This window comes from Mixophyes fleayi, chromosome 5 (genome assembly GCF_038048845.1).
Source record: "Mixophyes fleayi isolate aMixFle1 chromosome 5, aMixFle1.hap1, whole genome shotgun sequence".
Taxonomy (NCBI): Eukaryota; Metazoa; Chordata; class Amphibia; order Anura; family Limnodynastidae; genus Mixophyes; species Mixophyes fleayi.
Window position 1 is genome coordinate 26,758,031 of NC_134406.1, and position 20,080 is coordinate 26,778,110.

At 40.2% G+C, this 20,080-nt stretch overlaps 1 protein-coding gene across 2 annotated transcripts in view; it reads left to right on the plus strand.

Moving 5' to 3' along the window:
* RUNDC3B (RUN domain containing 3B) overlaps nucleotides 1-20,080 on the plus strand; it is a 149,654-nt gene that overhangs the window by 91,908 nt on the left and 37,666 nt on the right. For both annotated transcript variants that reach the window (XM_075211889.1, XM_075211890.1), the window contains exons 7-8: nucleotides 4,404-4,572; nucleotides 8,701-8,858. In XM_075211889.1, the coding sequence (XP_075067990.1) occupies nucleotides 4,404-4,572; nucleotides 8,701-8,858 (327 nt within the window). The remainder of the gene's footprint in view (nucleotides 1-4,403; nucleotides 4,573-8,700; nucleotides 8,859-20,080) is intronic.

The window sequence follows — 20,080 nt, forward strand, 5'->3', positions numbered from 1 at the left end:
CATTTCAGCGTAAAACACATTTGATGCCACAAATAGCGGCATTGCACTGCGAGAGGCAGCAGCAATTGCACGTTTTGCACAGCCACGGACCCGCACTCTGCACCGGATTCTAAAATGTTGGCAAGCACTTCATGTGACTCCCCTGCCGTTTTTATAGATGTGCATTTTGAAAGTTGCAAGGACATTTAAACATGGCACATGGCAGTTTTAATCTTATGTAATGCATAGGGTTGACCTAGATATTTACTGTGCAAACATTGTGTACTTTCTAGAACTGCACTGGACAAGTCTATGGTGCCCTGTATATGGTGCACTATAATGACAGTTTTCTGAAAAATATCATAGCCACAGATGCAACATTGTGCTTCAACACAGATAAACAGTAATGAAGTCTCTGCTCAGCACAAACCTGGGAAGTATGACAGCAAAAGACCTTTATAAAACGATATGTACTAAGCTGGCCACACAAAGTCCTTCCGATCTTACATCGGTTGGATCTTTCACAGATTCCACCATACATGGAGCAATACAATTTTGAATCAACTGGTTGTTTACAGATGAAATAATATTTCCAAAGGCAACAGTCATCACACACACCATGTTTCTGGCCAGGGTACATTTCCAAAACAAAGAAACTGACTCCTAGCCATTGACCAGTGGTACTATGCATAACTCTGTCCTTCGTATTCCATCAATACATTATCAGACTTCACAGCCTGTTTGCTTAATACCATATCTACTGTAAAATCTCTTTCCACCCTTCTCTCCCTTATGGAGCAGATTAGCATCCAGGGGTATACAAGGTAAACCTTTGCAGGACTCCTATGTAGTACAGGTTGGCTCATGGACTCTGTTGGGAGTCAGCTTTCACACAGCTAGATGTTTTGCTGCATTTTTAATAGATTTAATTTAAAATATATATATTTGGACAACCTGTGAACCCTAGTTTTGTATTGATGAAACTGCTATGAATTTTTTTACCAATAACCAATGGACAAGGATGGATCTTTTTACTTTTAGTCCTGTCCTACAAGATTTATACTGGTCTGTTTGACATCCCCCTGGCATGTAAGACATGCAATACAGTGGATGCACTAATGAGTGAATATGCTCAAATGGATATGAGGAGAGTGTGGGCATGAGGTGCATATAGTTTGGGATTTATTGGTCTTGGTAAATGTACAGTTATACAGTTGTTTTATTGAATGATTAATAAACACATGCCTTGATCCGATTGTTGAGAGGCAATGAACGACCAAGTCATTGGTCTGCATACAACTGTAGCATCATACCGGACAGTTAGTTGTACACACAGAGATAATGTATATGAATGGATACTGACATTAATTGACATTAATCTGTATGTGTGTTGCTGGCTTTTCCATACAGTGTCTACACGATAGTTACAATTGTTTTTGTGAATGTGCAGCATTTACATAACTACCATTTACAAAATACCGAGACCTGAGTATGTCGTGCAATGCAATATATGGAACTTACACCACATAATTGATGTGAATAAACTAAAGCACACAATTACTCTGGATATGTTATGCATAATTCCAGGCAACAAGGAAACGGAGAATGAAAACCTGTTATTGCCCTGTTCATTTGGATCAGGAAGGGAATTAATAATTGAAACATGTAAATTTTAATCCCTTTCTGAATTCACACATTTAATCATATGGCGCTGACTACCCCCTGGGAATCCTTACATTTGGCTGCCACAAATGAAGTGTTTATAGCATCCTGCCAATTGATTTCTCCAGCAAGAATAGATTATGTGAAAGTAAATGATTTCGGGGAAAAAAAAAAAAGGTACGAGGACAAACTGATTTACAAAGTGTGTGTCCAATAAACTGAATTATAAACAGTAGGAGTAAGAGCTGACGCTACCTATTAGACCAAGGGCCCCAGGGGCCAAACAGACAGAGGCAAATAATTCAAGGAAGGGGGCAGGAGGCATGAGACAATAGACAGGAGTAGCACAGGCCAAATGTCTGTGGATAAAATAGTGTGATATTGTTGTTTTTCCTGGTTGGTATAATTAGTAGGGGCCAGGTGGTATGAGTAGGGCCCATATTTTCCAAAGGGGCCCAGGTGCTTTTACCTAGGCCACTGTTTATAATGGTGACCATCACGTATTTTGTAAGATGTGCCATAAATGCAATGAAATAATAACATTTATCAATGTGAAGAACAGTTGCATAATCTTAGAGCAGACATGAAGGTTACATCATCCCACAGTCATTTTATTACATGAATAATATAGGACCAAATATCAGAGATAAACATAAATGACCCCGCATTAAGCTCAGTGTGTCATTATTAAATTATAGCACCTGTCTGGCTCAATTAATACTCCTATAAATCATTGTTAATATAAAATATTATAAATTATGTGAGCATTTATATTGACCTGTCAGATGTTTGTGTGACATGATGGATGGTCCTGATGCACTAATTCCCAATATATTGGAATGTTAAAATAAGAAAATAGTTTCATTAGTGCATTATTTAATATGCTTTTTTCCCAGCAAACATCACAGCTTTCGACTGTTTATAATATGCATAAAATCCACACACTGGAAAATGTTTATTATATCTAAGCAGCCCTAAGTGATTTCCTACGTTACTAAAATAGTAAATAAATGATAGACTGTAAGCTCAGTTGGGAAACTGTGTGTATCCAGGACACTGGCAGACATAGTAACTTGTCTAAGGAACTGTCATAAGCCTTTCAGTGTCATTATTATATGGTCAGCTCCATTAACTGCTGAACTTCTTCATATTTAAGTCATATATACACTATATGAAAGTATTCAGACACTTGACCGTTACACCAACAGGGACTGTAATGACATTGTATTCAAATACATATACTTTAATGTGGAGTTGGATCCTCTTTTGCAGTGATAACAGCTTCCACTCTTCTTGGAAGACTTTCTACAAGATTTTGGAGTGTTTCTGTGGGAATTTGTGCCCATTCTGTGATGTTGGACGAAAAGGCCTGGCTCGTAATCTCCGTTCCAGTTCATCCCAAAAGTGTGCAATGGGGTTGAGGTCATGGCTCTGTGTGGGCCAGTCAAGTTCTTCCACACCAAACTCCTCAAACCATGTCTTTGTAGTCCTTGCTTTGTGCACGGAGTCACAGTCATATTAGAATAGAAAAGGGCCTTCCCCAAACAGTTGCCACAAAGTTGGAAGCATAACATTGTCCAAAATGACTTGGTATGCTGAAGCATTAAGATTGCACTGAGATAAGGGGCCTAACCCAAATCCTGAAACACAGCTCCATACCATTATCCCTCCTCCACCAAACTTCACAGTTGCCATGATGCAGTCAGGCAGGTAACATTCTCCTGGCATCCGTCAAACCCAGACTCGCCCATCTGACTGTCAAACAGAGAAGTGTGATTTGTCACTCCACAGAACACGTTTCCACTGCTCCACAGTCCAGTTTTGGTGTGCTTTATACCACTCTATCCGACGCTTGGTATTGGTCTTGGTAATGTGAGGCTTGCATGTAGCTGTTCAGCCATGGAAACCTATTCCATTAAGCTCCCACTGCACAGTTTTTGTGCTTACATTAATGCCAGTGGAAGTTCGGAACTCTTCAGCTATGGAATCAGCAGAGCGTTGGTGCCTTGGCAGTTGTTGACCCAGCTCTGTGATTTTAAGTGGTCTTCCGCTTCGTGACTGAGTTGCTGTTGTTTCTAAATGCTTCCACTTTCTAATATCACTTATAGTTGATTGTGAAATTTCATCCCTGCTGGATATTCCACGAACGGTCTTATTGCAAAGGCATCCTATCACAGTACCACGCTTGAAGTCACTGAGCTCTTCAGAATGACCCATTTTATATCACAAATGTTTGCAAATGGAGACTGTATTGATTGGTGCTTGATTTTATACACATCTGGCAACGGGTCTGATTGAAACACCTCAATTCAATAATTAACAGGTGCGGCCAAATACTTTTGTCCATATAGTGTATATAATATTATGAGGCATTTCCATGGCAAATTCTCTCAGATTCGTGGCAGCACTAGTGAGTGTAGGGATCCAGGGTCAACTAATTTAGTGTGGCCATTTCAGATCTCCTTGAACTGAGCATCTTTTAGATGCTTTTATCTAATGTAAACTAACAGCAGCTCCTGGAATATATTCCTCAGAAATTATGTACTAGCTATTTATGTTAACGTTTGCACCTTGGAGTCCCCTGTGCTTTGTTCCAACTACCCGTTTAGTTGTAAAACACAACAAGATATTTCAAATTCACCCCAAAAATATAAACTTATTGCAAGAAATGTTTGATTCTTCATATACATACAATAGGTAACTTAGATTTGTATTCACACATTATCTAAATATGTATTGTATGTTTTCACCATCTTCCTCAGCTCCGATAGCATCAGCAGCGATGAGGAAGAGCTCCGGACATTGGGCAGCAGCGGCAGTGAGAGTAGCACTCCAGAAAATATTGGCCCTCCTTTCATCATGGACGAAAACAGCTGGTACAACAAGTGCAAGAGAGTGGAGCAGAAGTATCGGCTAGCCTTGGAGCAAAAGGTACGTTCAACACGGAAGTAAGGGAGTAAGAGAAGTCAGTATTTAAATAAATATCTATCAAAGATTAACTTTTATTGAGCACAATAATTTAAATTAAATAATGAAGGGATTTGTACTTGACTATGCCTATTCTGCTCTCTTACCTCTCTGCAACATATTGCCTTGTTAGCAGAAGGTGCCTTATCTAAACATGCAGACAGTGGCCGGTAAAAGTGCTCTGTAGGAATGCACAGTGTGGGTTGGCAGGGCAGGGACAGTGATGTCACAGCAGCTCACATGACTGCAGTGTTGTGGGTTTTTTTTTACCTGTAAGAGATCCCATCAGCTCACTGTCCTGTGTATGCAATGTATTTTATTTCTATGCTTCATATCTGAAAATGTAAAATTTGCGGGTTTAGTTGTACTTTCATTGCTTGCAAGAAGTGTCTGACTGAATGGAGAAACTTCAGTAACTGGAGTAATGCAAGATGGAGCATATATAGCTTTGAGTGAAAGTATCCTACAGAGCCCAGTGCTGAAAGCAGTTTGTCCACAGCCTCAGATTAAAAAGAAAAGATGCCAAGTGGCACAAGACCTGTTGCTTGGAACACAGACACACGCAAACTATTTTACATGGATTTAGCAGGGCCTTCTCACCTCTGTCTGTTTTACCCAGTTTGTTTATTAGTTTATTACGTTTGTCCCCAATTGTAAAGCGCTACGGAATATGTTGGCGCTATATAAATAAATGATGATGATGATGATGATTAAGGAAAGAAAAAAACACAGCAGGGGGTAATCGATTGTTACTGAAATAGTTTTACTGACCACAGTCCACTTTCAAAGGGGCAGCAATTACATTTTGTAATGTCCTTATTATTTGTCATGCTTTTCTATTAGCATAGGGACATGATGTGTTAGCGATCACTTTAACTAAAATCTGATCATATATAACAAGAGCATTAATAGTTTTCATACTATGTTCAAATAAATTGTTTTAAAATTGTAAAAAAGATACCAAAAAACCATCAGGAGCTTTGTGCGTGCCCACAGTCAGGGTATTCTGACGTGGTACATGTATATGTAATCAGGAAGATTACTCTTGGGACCTTGTTTAGAATTAAGAGTAAATCATGTTGCTCTGCAAAGGAGGGGAGGAGGGATAAATTTGGAATGTTTCTTAGATTTAGTGTTGGGAGGGGTGCATAGCCTGACCTGCATAGAGTAAAAACTAAGCTGCCCAGCATTTTTGAGCTACATGCAAAAGCTAGCAGTATTTTTTCTGGCAAACAAATACACTCCTTGCAATAAAACATGGTTTGTCCAGATATCCCGTCATTTGGAAATAAGATGCATGCCCCTTTTTATCCTTCAGATTAGTGACAACATGTACAAAATTTCCATCCTACCAGATACTCTTCTGCTTTGTATTACTCATCTGGTATAATGTAGAGCAGACATTACTTGAACTTATTCAGACTATTTTCAAATCCGAACATGTGTATCAGTAAAGCCAGAATAGATTCTGGGTATATTTCCTTACTGTTCACCCTGTAATTCTTTCATGTCCAAATCCTTTTTCCTCTCTTTTCTCCCCATCTCCAGCTTAATATTTTCTTTTGAAATTGTACGTAAAAGAGGTAGAATGAGAGTCTATAGAGTCTGTGATAAGCAGCACTAGGGTAGGAGTAATAGGATTCTGCTGCTATCTCTGAACATTCCTCTCTCTAATAATCCGTTCACCGAGAGGTGTAAGAATGTTCTGCTGTCAGATCCAAAGTGACATGTACTGCACTTTTTATTCATTTGTATAACTTCAACATTCAGGGCCGATAAAACCTCTGAAAAGAACTGGATGAAAACCCAACAGACCAGTCTTTAGAAAAGTCTATTATTATGCTCTTGGTATTTACAGTATAAACCTCTCAGCATTTTCAAATCTACAATGCCAAAAGATGAATATTTACAGATTAGATTGAACAGATGCACTTCTACTTGTGCAGACTTTCAGATACAAATTCATGTATAATATAAATTACTGTATACAACTAAAAAGGCCACAGAGCACTTATACACAAAAACAAAGAATAATGTGGAATGGAAGATATCACATTTGATAGTATTTTTTATTTTTTTTTGGGGGGGGGGGGGGCGGGACCAGTGGATCAGATTATGCCTAAAAGATATACACCTATGCCATATAAAAGATATGCATCACACCAAAATGAGGGACAAAAAGAAAAGAAAGGACAGAGTAAGATTGATACAATGGGCCTTTGCTAAGGGTCGATTAGTCTGAACTGCCCTCACTGCACCTCATTGGATGTTGAAATAAAATAAAGTACACTGATCTTTATAGTGAAGGTGACGTCTGTGCTGGCTAACACTCTACAGACTATGAATAAGACAAGAACTGCATTTATGAGCCCAAAAGGGTTTCAGTCTCAGAGACCCTTTGGAAGGATGTAGTTATAACATTCTCTAGGATAAGTTTGGTAGATGAAAAAAATAATAGGGTGAATGTTGAATTGTTCCTATGAATGGTAGATTTTAAATTTGGATTGAAATGCTATATTTTTATTGCAGCTATAGAGCTGCACCCAATGTTCTGTATTATAGCAATTTATTTTTCATAAGTTTTTTTTCCCAATGCAAAAATGGTATTTTAATTTTTGCAATCTTATTTTTAATTAAAGCCACTGTCATTTTTTGGGGGGGATTTAGGGGCTCACCTTGCTGCAATTTCCACTAGACAAAAGGACTTTGCATCAGCTCAGAGCTGACAGTTTGTGGGTCTCGTCCGTTACTTTCTGCACTTTTAATAAGACCTGTTTTTGTAGCTCTCATCTATGCACACAATATAATAAACACACACACAAAAAATTGCAATAGAGACAGTCCTGATGTCCACTCACATAATTAATTTAAGCTATAAATGAGACTAAGCTGAGCAGTATTTCAGGAGATAAATTGACAAAGTTGATTTGATGAGATTGTAGGAAGTTGGACTTTGATATGAGTTTTGCACAGTGCAGCTCTGAAGATTATTCCACCTCTCCGCCCACTTGTGGGTGGAAAGGCATCCTCCGAGAGTGGCGAGGAGGCGGGCACCCTCATTTGTGCTGGGTGGATCCTCCAAACCAAAGCGCTTTGTAGTAGATTGGGTGGGTGGCACAGTGATTAGCATTGTTGCTCACAGAAATTTGGGCATAGGCTTGATTCTGACCAAGACACCATCTGTTGCATGTTCTCAACATGTTTTTGTGGATCTCCTCTGGATGCTCCAGTTTCCTCCTACGGTCCAAAAACATACTGGTAGGTTAATTAGCTTGTGACAACATGGACCCCTCTTTGTGTTGGATTGTTTGTGTGGTACAGCATTTAGATTGTAAGCTCCATTGGGGCAAGGACTGATGTGAATGATTCAATAATCTCTGCAAATCGCTGCATAACATGTTGGAACTATTAAAATACTAATAAATAATGACACCCACTGACCTTTCTACATTCCGTCATTAAACCGTTTCTTGAGAATAAGTAACAATGTGATCAGATGAGCACACAAATAAATGTTTCAAATATTGGCCAAACCCTTGATCTGCCCAATCACATCCAGCAATTACTATTAGTAGTTAAGAGACTTTCCAAGTGGTAGTAGAATGATTGCACTTCATCTGTTTGTTTGTTGTGTCACAGGCAAACTGCTTTCCTCTGTCATTGCTGTGCGCCAATATGTTGGTTTCAGATCGCGGTGCTTTTTTGGTCGTGTGATGTGAAATCTAGATTCGATTATTTGCATTTAAAATTATTGGTGATCTCCCACATGAAGGCATAACAATAGCCTCTGACATAGGTATCCCTATAATAATAAAACAAAAAAACATGGTAAGAATCAAGAGTAGTGATGTGAGGCCGCTGTCACGAATATTGCACACCTTTTTATGTGAAACAAACTTTATATATCCAATTTGTTGTGATTTTCCATTAAAAATGTGCAGTTTTTCCTCTACTCTTGGTAGAAGCAATATGTTAATTTAAATATTTGGTGGGTGATTATTTAAAATAGCATAGTAACGGCACTTCTGATTGAATTAACGCAAAATGAAGTCTTGAGCGGCAGAGGTTGACCCTGCACTGTTCCTCTTTCAGGGTTACCTCGAAGAATTGGTCCGCCTACGGGAAGTTCAACTTTCTGATTCAGTATCGCAAAGCAAGCTATTAACTCAGAGGATTAAAGACATAGACCTGAACCACAAGCTGGAGAAAGAACAGCTGGAATACATCATAGTAGAGCTGCAGGACCAGCTGTAAGTATGAAAAAAAAATAAAAATCTTGGTGCTCCCGTCACCTGCACACATCACGGTAGTTATGTTGTGGACTGAACCAATATTTAGCAGTTAAGTCAGATGGAGCGAGTTACATAACTGAGACACTCAAGTGCTTCAGTTCACACCTCAAAGTCACTTGTAACTTGGTTGTCATAGATATTCCTTCAGACAGCAAAATTGGCTGTCTCAATTGTATTATGGAGGTGACGGATGCACTTTTTTGTTTTTCAGATTTGCTTTGGTGAGAGTATAGTGCGCTTTTCATAGCAATGTTTTATGATTAAACATCAAGCTGACTTTGTAATTTCTGAAAGAGCCTCTTAATAATAATTAGGCATGGTGTTTTATCTAGAAGATATAATTAGTGTGTTCCATTTAGAGCCCTGGTTAGATGTGTATGTGAGGTTTTTGTGTGTTTGGTCATTATAATGTAGCACTTACTATTGGGAGGTAGTACATGCTGGAGGTTTGGAGAAATACTAGTAGGATTTCAGAAAGGAGTGATACGAATCTATTGTTTTTGTCTACCACGGTAAAGGTGTTAATTACAGATGGAATATAGGAAGCGTACTTTTGAAAACAGACATTTTTATTCAGTATGTGTCATTATTCCAAACGAGTTTGGAGTTGAGTTTTATCATAAACACATAAGAAAATGTTCACTTCACTTGCACTAATTAAGGAAATATATTAGATGGATATTAAATGGAAAGAGTCATGAAACTAATAGATGGTGCCCATGTTTGATGGTTTCATTTTTATGTGCATTTTACAAACATGTACTTAAGGTAATAAGTATCAAATGGAATAAAAATCTTACATTCTGTACTACCAGGGGGATTTTTAGAGGGGTCCTGTAGGGTTGACAATCCACACCAATTTACATGTATGGTCCAAGACCATTTGAAAGTGTAAAAATATTCATTCCTGAACTGACACTACATTTCGGATCAGAAATTCACCCCTGTGTACAACAGATGTCATGGTTTAACTTTTTTTCTTTTTGTGTTTTTGTTAGTAAATGAACTGAAGTTATGTATGTGAATAAACTCTGTGGCCCAATTTTGGGTTTTCCTTGAATTACTTTACTTAAATATATTAATATTGAGAAAATATAGGGAATCGGTAATTGGGGATGTGTGCAAACTGAAACTACTAAACTAGATTAATATATCGAGTAGCACATGTAGGGATCCACCCCAAATAGCATTGTGACCTCTGGTTTTGGTCCAATTCTATAGGTTAAAGACCAATTAAAGTCAAAATTCATCATGGTGGAGTAAAGAAATGCTTGCCTTATTACATCCATCATGCTGTTTCACCCTGTGCAGCATAGTGTGAGTGACAGGCTTGCAGACTTGCTCTTCAGAAATGCACTGTGTGGATTGGTGTATTCAGCACGGCCTGTGATGTCACAGCAGCTTAACCCTCACTACAAATTTAGCTTTTCACCTACACCAGTTTCCATTAGGACATTGTCCTAAACATTTGGGGAGTGGCTATAGATGTCTGTAATGAAAGAAGAAGTAAATCGCAATTAAAGTTTCCTTTTTAACAGATGTAATGTTGGGGTAACACTGAACGATTCACTATTTATCCTGATAATTTTAGATTAGCGACCCATGGTTGTCTATACATAACTTTAAAAGCATTTTGTCACAGAAGGAGTTTGTTAATGGGAACTATAAAAAGAAAATGAACTCATCAAAAAAGTATATGCAATGTAATTTGCCACTAATCGCTTGCAGCAGGAAATCCTCGCAAAGTCACATTGATCTACACTTATTTTAATTGGTTGCATAACAAACGTGGACATTATGTACATAAATTTCAGAACCAAAAACTTTACTTTAAAATTAAGGATGTGGGGAGGCCAAATATTAATATTTTGTTCCTTCCAAATATATTTCTATGCGTCAATATGTATACAAAATGTGAAAAGGGAAAATGCACATTCCCTAGTTCTTTTTATTTGATACTATGTTGTCTTGTCTGTAGTGTTGACACCCGCCAAGATTCAAAGTTCTCGTAGATAGTGTTATATTGAGGTGTGGGGGGGGGTGGGGAATTAGTATCTACCAAATGGTTGGGTCCAGGACATCGGACTCCCATAGTTCTACTGGTTCATGGGATAGGGGTTCAATATTTAAATACTGACTTTGGTTTGATATCTCTTTCAAACGCCTGTAACAATGAAACCGTATGTGTGTTATGCAGTTCCGAGATTCACGTTTACTTATGTCACAAAGATGCTTATATGTAGTAATATTGTTGACGAAAGTATCAACTGTTTATTGGAACCAACATATAGTGGTCATATAGTTACAAGCAGTTTTCTGTTAAGTAACTTTTTGGGTGATACGTTTTCTCACTTACATTCATATATCCTGAAAGTTTGGAACAATGTTATAGCTGAACATTGATGTCTGTTGAGCCACTTGTGATGGAGTCACGTTGCCTGTTTCCGGAATGATTGGATCTGTATTATTTGATTCTTCTGGTGTTCAGCCTAACTGGCCTTACATCTGGTATACTGGCATTGTGCCGAACCCTTGTGTAGGCACAAAATTCTTAAACCCATTGCTTATGACATAAAGGGCCTGATTTAGAGTTAGACACAAGTCCAACTAACATATTTTGCAGCACTGCGCATGCGTAGTAAAGTGCATCTGGAGTTTATGTTAAACATAACTTGCGGCTCTGTACACCCGATGAGGCTAGTCCGGTGTAATCATTATCAGTTATTTTCGGTGTAAATGCAAGTTATGTACAGTAGCAAGTTCTCATCATTCTATCAGGCATTTTTTTTGCTATTGGGACTAATTCAGGTCATAAGAAAAAAAGATTCCTTATGATTTTAGGTAAATTAATAAAGTGGTAAATTAGGGATTTGGGTGAGTATCAGATAAAATATTACAACATTTAATCTTTTTTTTGCATTCTTGTTTACTACCACAGCCCCAGGGGGGTGCCAGGATCAGCATAGAGCTGGTTTGCACATGTGGGGGGGAAGCACATTTTTTGTGGGCCAAATTTCCCAAGGTAACTTGCCCCATGGTGACCTATCAGTCTTAAATATATTCCTTTCTTCATCATTTGTGTTGTATGATAAAATGTACTAATTTGGGACCAGGCCTGCTGGGAATAAAGGCTGTTTTGCAGTTTGTAACTCACTTTTTTCATATTTTAAATACTCCACTTCAATAAATATTAACTTACAAAGCCTAGAGAATTGACGTTAAGAATTGCTGGTAATATGCAGAAGAAGAAGAATGTTAACTGTGCAGTTGGTCAGGGGCAAATCTTTATAATCTGGAAACTTCAGCTATAACAGCACTCTTACCTTGCACAAATTGTTTATTTTAACGTTTATATATTACTATTTATATATCATAAATATTTAAGCATGTGCTTTGGGTGGGGGTATACAATGGAACTAAGGGCCTGATTTTATCTACTCTAATGGAAAATGCCTACAATACCTTAAATGCATTTGTTTTTTTCTGGTAAGATATTTTTAACTTATTCAATTTAGACACGAGAAGGTGCTTAGATGATAAATACGTTTGATATATGAGCGATTTAGATCATACTTGCCAACTTATGGTAAGTAGGTTCCGGGAGCCTGCTGGGAAAGGTGGACGTGCAGGGGGCGGAGCTCCAAAAATCACATCATTTTGGCCCCGCCCCTGTGACGTAATGACGCAAAACGCGTCACTTTACAGGGCCAATGCCGCGATTCCCGGAGTTTTGGACCTAAATCTGCCCACTTCACTAGGAAGTGGGCAGATCCGGGAGATTGTCACACTCTCCCGGGAGTCCGTGAGACTCACGCTAAATGCGGGAGTCTCCCGGACATTCTGGGAGAGTTGGCAAGTATGATTTAGATAGCATAGCATCATATTTAAATACATAGAGATTTGTAGGTTACTATTTCCTAATCAAAAATTAGCTGTAGGTAACATGCAAATAGGGTAGAATTTACTTGTGATCACTACAATCCATTAATTGGAAAATCTTGTCATCTCTGCAACTGGTGCTGGCTTGTCTGTAAGAAAGTACTGTGCAGAAATGGTGGTAAACCATGGAATAGTCTGTAATTATGTACGGTTTGATTGACAAAGCTTCACCTATGTGATTTGCCAAGAATGATTTTATAGAATGTTCCCTATATATATTATTACCATAGTTAATGTTTGTAAATATTTTGGGGGGAGAGAGGAGGAGACCATATCAACCTTGAAATATATTAAGTAAGCCAAAGGAGCTTTTATCTACAAGAGGAGACCTCTCTGTTCCTGTAAAGTATTACTTAGCCTGCTGTTCAAATATAGTCTTTGTTGCTCCCATTTACTATGTTTAGTGTTTGTGAATTGGATTTGCAATTATCTCCAAGTATGGAGTATAGGAGTCCTTTCTGCTTAGTGATTATTTCCCAAAACATTTTCCTGTTACCTTTCTTAAAACGATGTTTCATCTTTGTAAATGGCCAGGAACGACGTAAGAGCACTACACATTCTATTATCTACTCCAGCTCTGATTTAAGAGCATTTATTTCCATACAAATAAAAGCTATTGGAGATGGAAAGGGGCCCAGCAGGGGCTACATTTTATCATAAGTATTATACTTTAGTAATCTTCTATTTTGATCAGACGTGCACAAAGAAGAAACATAGGGGTACAACTTTATGTATATGTAAAATGCAGTGAGACAAACCTGCTTAGAAGGTGTCACGCTTCAGTGGAAATCACAGCTATGGAGCCTGAGAGGTGATGAGAGCATAAGGTTGTCGAAGTCAGCAAATTGGATAAAGTCATTTCAATTAAAGTCTAGCAAACTTGGTTGTCTTTGTCTGAAAAGATGCGTACGGTACGCTATGTCGTACAAGGGCACGCTACGGCGTGAAAGGGCGTACGCATCCACTACACGTGGCAGCAACAGTAATTGGTCTTTTACCATACATTTGCACAAACACGCATACTTATAAAATAGTACACATTATTGGTAGTTGCAACACATAGTCAGTTATGTCGAAATATAGTAGTATTTATATGTTATATCAGAGTTACATGCATATTAGTGAAATACACAGAACGGGTTAAAGGAATAACATCATGAGTGGTATCATAATGAACCTTGTTACATATCCTACTGTTTGGTGCGCTCTGCGAGGGAATCGCAGAGTGCATACGCAAGTTATGAATGATAGGGAATTATGAACTACTTAAGAGTAAGGAATTCTGGCGGGAAGAGCAGAGCATACCCCCTGCAGAGATGACCCCCTCCTTTGGATTCCTTAGGATGAACCAGCCAATGATTGACGACCCCTTGGACATTCCTGAGACCCGGACCAATAGATGCAAGCCATACCATCTTCATTGTATTACTGTACTTGATTGTGTATATAAGCAGCAGCTTGTGATCCAGAGGGCAGACTTCTTGTCCCCAGACTTCAGGATTGAATGACTGCACTGGATCCAGAGCGCCTGCGTTAAGTAACGGCTGTATTTACTATTACATCGCTTGAGCATATTTTTTCAACTTATTGCGAATAAATATTTGTGCGTTGGAAACACAAATCGAGGTTCGACAATCGTTATTGGTTAGCGACAATACGCACATTACAATTTGGGGGCTCGTGAGCTTTGGAGGTTTCGTTGCCGATGATACGCAAGACCAACGGATTTCGGTTCCTCAACAAAGGGTGGAGACGCGTCATAAACGGGTAAGAACGCATGGTGTTCAAAACCTGAATTTTACTCTGTGTTGCGAAACCGAATGTCCGTTTTGCATTATCTAGGGCACGCTAACTAGAACCTAGGGACAAAAGAGAAAACTGTTTCTTTTTTCTGTCATTGTGCGTTTTAACTGTATTGCATTGTTTAGCGTATGTGTACTTCCTGCTGTGCGTACGCGAACTTCCGGTAAACTTGCCACGTGGTTAAACAATCGTGTTGATAGTTATTATACATGCATAGTATAATTACTTGTGAAAGCCTCTGAGACATTATTACTATTGTTGGGAACTTTTGATTTTCTGCGCAGAAAAGGTGTATAGTGTGTGATGTTGTAACGTAGATACACTGTTTTATTGTTGAGGTGCTCAGTTGCTGTCTGACGAGGCGGATTGCCCAACTGAAGGACGGTATACAGGGCAGGTATACCGAATGCGAAAACTGGGTTTTCGCAAAGCGCTACCAATAGATCGCAAGGTTTGCTAATAATTAGTATTGGTAGGCAGTGCGATCCGGTCGCACCGTTAGTGCGAATTGGTGAAGCAGCTAGGAGGAATTATACTGGAAAGGCAGGTTGATTGTATCGACTTTGCACTCCCAGCGATAATAAACTCAGCAGATTTTGTGGTTTAGCCAGGGTATCGAGGAGCTGATAGCCCTTGGGGCCCACAGTGATATTTCTGTATTAGGGAAAAGCGAGTGAGCGCGGCTAAAGGAAATACGTTCACCGAGGATTATAGATCTCTAGCGGTGAGTATAGCAACAGAGTTGAAATTATTAGGTGGAAAGAACAGAGCATTGTGGTGTGTCTGTATTTCACATTTGGCCGGAAGGAACAGAGCATTGCGGTGTGTCTGTGTTCCGGGTAGAAGGTATATTGTTCAACATGGGTGCTAAGCATACGCTAGAGATGGTCAGTGTACTGCCTAAGGAAGGCCCTATTGGTTCAGCGAGGTTTCTCATGTGTAAGAAGTATGGTGCATATGCAACTGTGTATTGTGACACGTGGGTCGGGATGACCAAAGCTTGTGATAGGCCTTTCCCAACAATAGGGAGTTTTAATGCAGAGGTACTGAATACTGTAAAAGATAAAATATGGTTGATCAAGTCAACGAAAAAGAGAAATAGACATAATGATTGTTTAAAATTGTGGCAAATGGAAGGTAACACGTGGCAGAGCAGCGAATACAAACCGGAAATAGGCGTGGCGAAAAGCGCACGCAAGGCGGATGTAACCATTGAGAAGCGTGGCGAACTCAGCGCAAGCGCGCCCACGCCACCTTATGTGGCGGGAGGGGTAAGTACAGCCGTTGTTAAAACTGAAAATAGAAAAATTACTAAGTTGTACCCTGTTTTAAATCAGTTTCAATCAAGTGTATCTGAAAACGAAGATGAACCCACTGTGATTTCGGCCATTGCCCATGCTGTTAATGTACTAGAGGCTCAGCGCAAGTATGAGAAAATGGCTGAGATAGGTGAGAGTAGCGTGATCACTAGGAGTGAAAGTGTTCTAAATCTAGGGCCTGTAAATCCTGTAGCGTCCCCTGAAGTTAGTGTACCAGAGGGTGTGTTCCCGGTCCGCACAATATCAGTTCCCAATGGGAAACCGGATAAGGATGGTGTAGTTCCTTTAAGAAATGTTACAATGCATTGTCCCTGGACTAGATCAGAATTACGTTCCATTATGACTGAATTCCCAGATCCTAGAAAAGAGTTAGCTAAATGTCAGAAATTTGTTAAAGACTTAGGGAATGCTCATGAACCAACCAGTAAGGATTGGCGGGTAGTGTTGAGGGCGTGTCTTCCTCCCAATACTAACATACAAAAATTTATTGGAGATTGTTTGTTGGAGGAAGATGACACCCTGACTGATGAGATTAACCAACGGAATATAGAACAAATTGTCAAACACTTAGCCATCTGTTTTCCAGTAGTAGTAAATTGGAGTAAGATTTTCACCATTAAACAAAAGGATAGTGAAACTGCCTCAGATTACTTTGCTAGAGCTATAACAGCGATTGCACGATTTACTGGGATATCCAACATAAGTGAGGACCCACATCACAGAGAGGTAGCTGTAGGGGTACTGATGGATGGCCTTAGGGAAAATTTAAAGACGAGAGTACAAACCACATTACCTAATTGGAGAGGCGTCACGGTAGACTTCCTTAGGGAGTCTGCTGTGGAGCATGACAAGAACCTTTTTAGAAAAAGGGAAGAGAAAAGTGATAGGTTAATGACGGTAAGTATACAGGCTCTAGAAGGGGTGCATACACGACCACCAGCATACAACCCATATAACAGGAAACCTAAAGTGATCAGGTGTTTCAACTGTAACGAGGAAGGACATTACAAGAGAGATTGTAATAAAGAAAGACCCAATACACATAGGGGTGGGTCACATAGATATCCTCCAAGAAAGGATTCACATAGACTAGAAGACTCACATCTACCCGCGCATATTACGGCAGCAAATGCTGCGCGGGAAATCAATAGTCAGCGCTAGGGGTCAGGTCATACCTGTAGTCTACAGCCAGTGAGGTTAACTGAGAGTCAGAGTGAAGAACCAACAATGATAGTTGACATAGCTGGCAGGAAACAAACTTTTCTTGTAGATACAGGGGCGGCCCGATCTGTGATAACCTCTCCTTTCAATCTACAGGTGACCAGCAAAACTATTCCAGCTATGGGGGTGACGGGAAAAGTGTTACATTATCCTCTAACTAAACCCGCCAAAGTTACTATCGGGCCTCTGCATACTAAGCATTCGTTTCTCTTGGCTGCAGCGGCTCCTACTAACTTGCTAGGGAGAGACTTGTTATGTAAAATGGGATGTGTCATATACTGTACTTCAGATGGTGTGTTCCTAGATATACCCGAGAGGGTTGCACATGAGGTACAGGACATATTGGACACCCCTCCAAGGTTAATGTTACACTCTCCTGTTATAGAACAAAGTCCATCTCAAGTAAAGGGGATGTTGCTGGAAATACCAGGTTCCCTATGGACCAGAGATGGACAGGACACTGGACTGATGGCAAACGTAGCCCCTGTCATGGTCAATCTAAAAAGTGGTAGGATAGCCCCAAAAATCCCACAGTATCCATTAAAACCGGAGGTGGAACTAGGGGTATATCCTGTTATTGAGAGGCTGTTACAACAAGGGATTTTAATTCGTACAGCCAGTACAGCAAATAGTCCCATTTTCCCTGTGAAGAAGAGTGGGGGGAGGGGCTATAGATTAGTCCAGGACTTAAGGGGAATTAACAAAGTTGTTGAGAGCCAATTCCCCGTAGTGCCGAATCCAGCTGTCATCCTCATGCAGATTCCACCGTCTGCCAGTCATTTTACTGTCATTGATCTATGTTCTGCTTTCTTTTCAGTCCCTCTTCACCCTGACTGCCAATACCTTTTTGCATTCTCCTACAGGGGAGTGCAATACACATGGACCAGACTACCCCAGGGGTTCATTGACAGCCCCAGTATTTTCTCCCAAGCCTTACATGACTGTTTGCAATCCTTTCAACCCCACAATGGGTCTGTTCTAATTCAATATGTGGACGATTTGTTGTTGTGCTCTGATTCTTTTATGTCATGTTTACATGATACTAAATTGTTGTTGCTTCATCTTTCACAAACAGGGCACAAGGTGGCAAAGGATAAATTACAGCCATGTCAGACTAAGGTCAAATACTTAGGACACTGCCTCACTAAGGGGCTAAGACACCTGACAACCGACAGAATTGAGGCCATACAACACATGACCCTGCCGCAGAGCCAGAAGCAGATTCGTACTTTCTTGGGGATGTGTGGATACTGTAGGTCCTGGATCCCAGGTTTTTCTATTCTGGCATTACCATTGCAGGAGCTAGTCTCTTCCTCAAAACCAGAACGTGTCATACACACAGAAGAGTCGGAGCAAGCGTTCTTTAATCTTAAAGATAGTCTGACAAGAGCACCTGCATTGGGAATACCTGATTATGAAAAGCCTTTTGAGCTATTTTGTACAGAAGCTGATGGCTGTGCAGCAGGTGTCCTCACACAGAAACATGGTGACGCTAGCAGACCGGTAGCATACTACAGTGCACAATTAGACAATGTGGCAAGGTCACTCCCAACATGTCTCAGAAGTGTAGCAGCAACGGCCCTTCTAGTAAGTAAGAGCGAGGATGTAGTATTAGGACATAATTCAACCATCTATACACCCCATGCTGTATCAGCTCTGTTAAATTCAGCCCAAACCAGACATGTTTCTTCAGCTAGATTCACAAAGTGGGAACTAGCCCTGATGGCACCCTCAAACATCACCATCAAACGATGTAGCACCCTAAATCCAGCTACATACCTTCCGTATGTGTCTCAAGAGACACAAAGGGTGGGAGGTGAGGAGACCCTGGTTGATGATGAGTTAGGCAAGAATACTGACACGCATGACTGTATGGAACACCTGAATCAGACCTTTACTGCAAGGCCCGACATATGTGACACCCCCTTAGAAAATGTAGATTTTACGTTTTATACAGACGGAAGTTGCCATAGACAGACAGAGACAGGAGAGCTATGTACTGGTTACGCTGTTGTAGACGATCAGGATGTGGTAGAAGCTGAACCCCTTGGTCCACCTCACTCAGCCCAGGTGGCGGAACTAGTAGCACTAAGGAGAGCGTGTGAATTGGCAGAGGGTAAATCAGCCAACATATATACTGACTCTAGGTACGCCTTCGGGGTAGTGCATGATTTTGGGGCCCTTTGGCGTCTTAGAAACTTTACGACAGCAGCAGGTACACCAGTGGCACACTCACAACACATAAAAGGACTTCTGACAGCGATACAGTTACCCAGAACAGTAGCCGTCATAAAGTGCAAAGCCCATACCTTTGAAGAAGACCCAGTGTCATTGGGCAACAACAGGGCAGACGAAGCTGCTAAATGGGCAGCAGGGCAACCTATGACTGTATCGACCGAGACTATGATGGTTTTTCAGACATTAGACACGCAGAAATTAATTGAAATGCAAGATTTGTGTTCCCTGCAGGAGAAGGCGGTCTGGAAGGCGAAGGGATGTGGTCAAGAGTCCTCAGGACTCTGGAGGGATGGACAAGGTAAGCCTGTAGCTCCCCGAACATACTATCCAAGCCTGGCTGAAGCAGCACACGGCCTGACTCACCTGGGTAAAGAAGGTATGTGCAAACTGGTGAGAGCATACTGGTGTGCTCCCGGATTTTCCTCTCAAGCTGGTAAGAAAGCAATGTCATGTCTTACTTGTTTGAGGAAAAATGTTGGGAAAACTATTCCAACTGAGCCATCCCACATCCCTCCTACAGACGGACCTTTTCAGGTAATACAAATTGACTATATCCAACTACCACCGTGCAGGAATCTGAAGTATGTGTTAGTGTGTATTGATGTGTTTTCCGGTTGGGTAGAAGCATATCCGGCAGCCACTAATACTGCTGTGTTCACT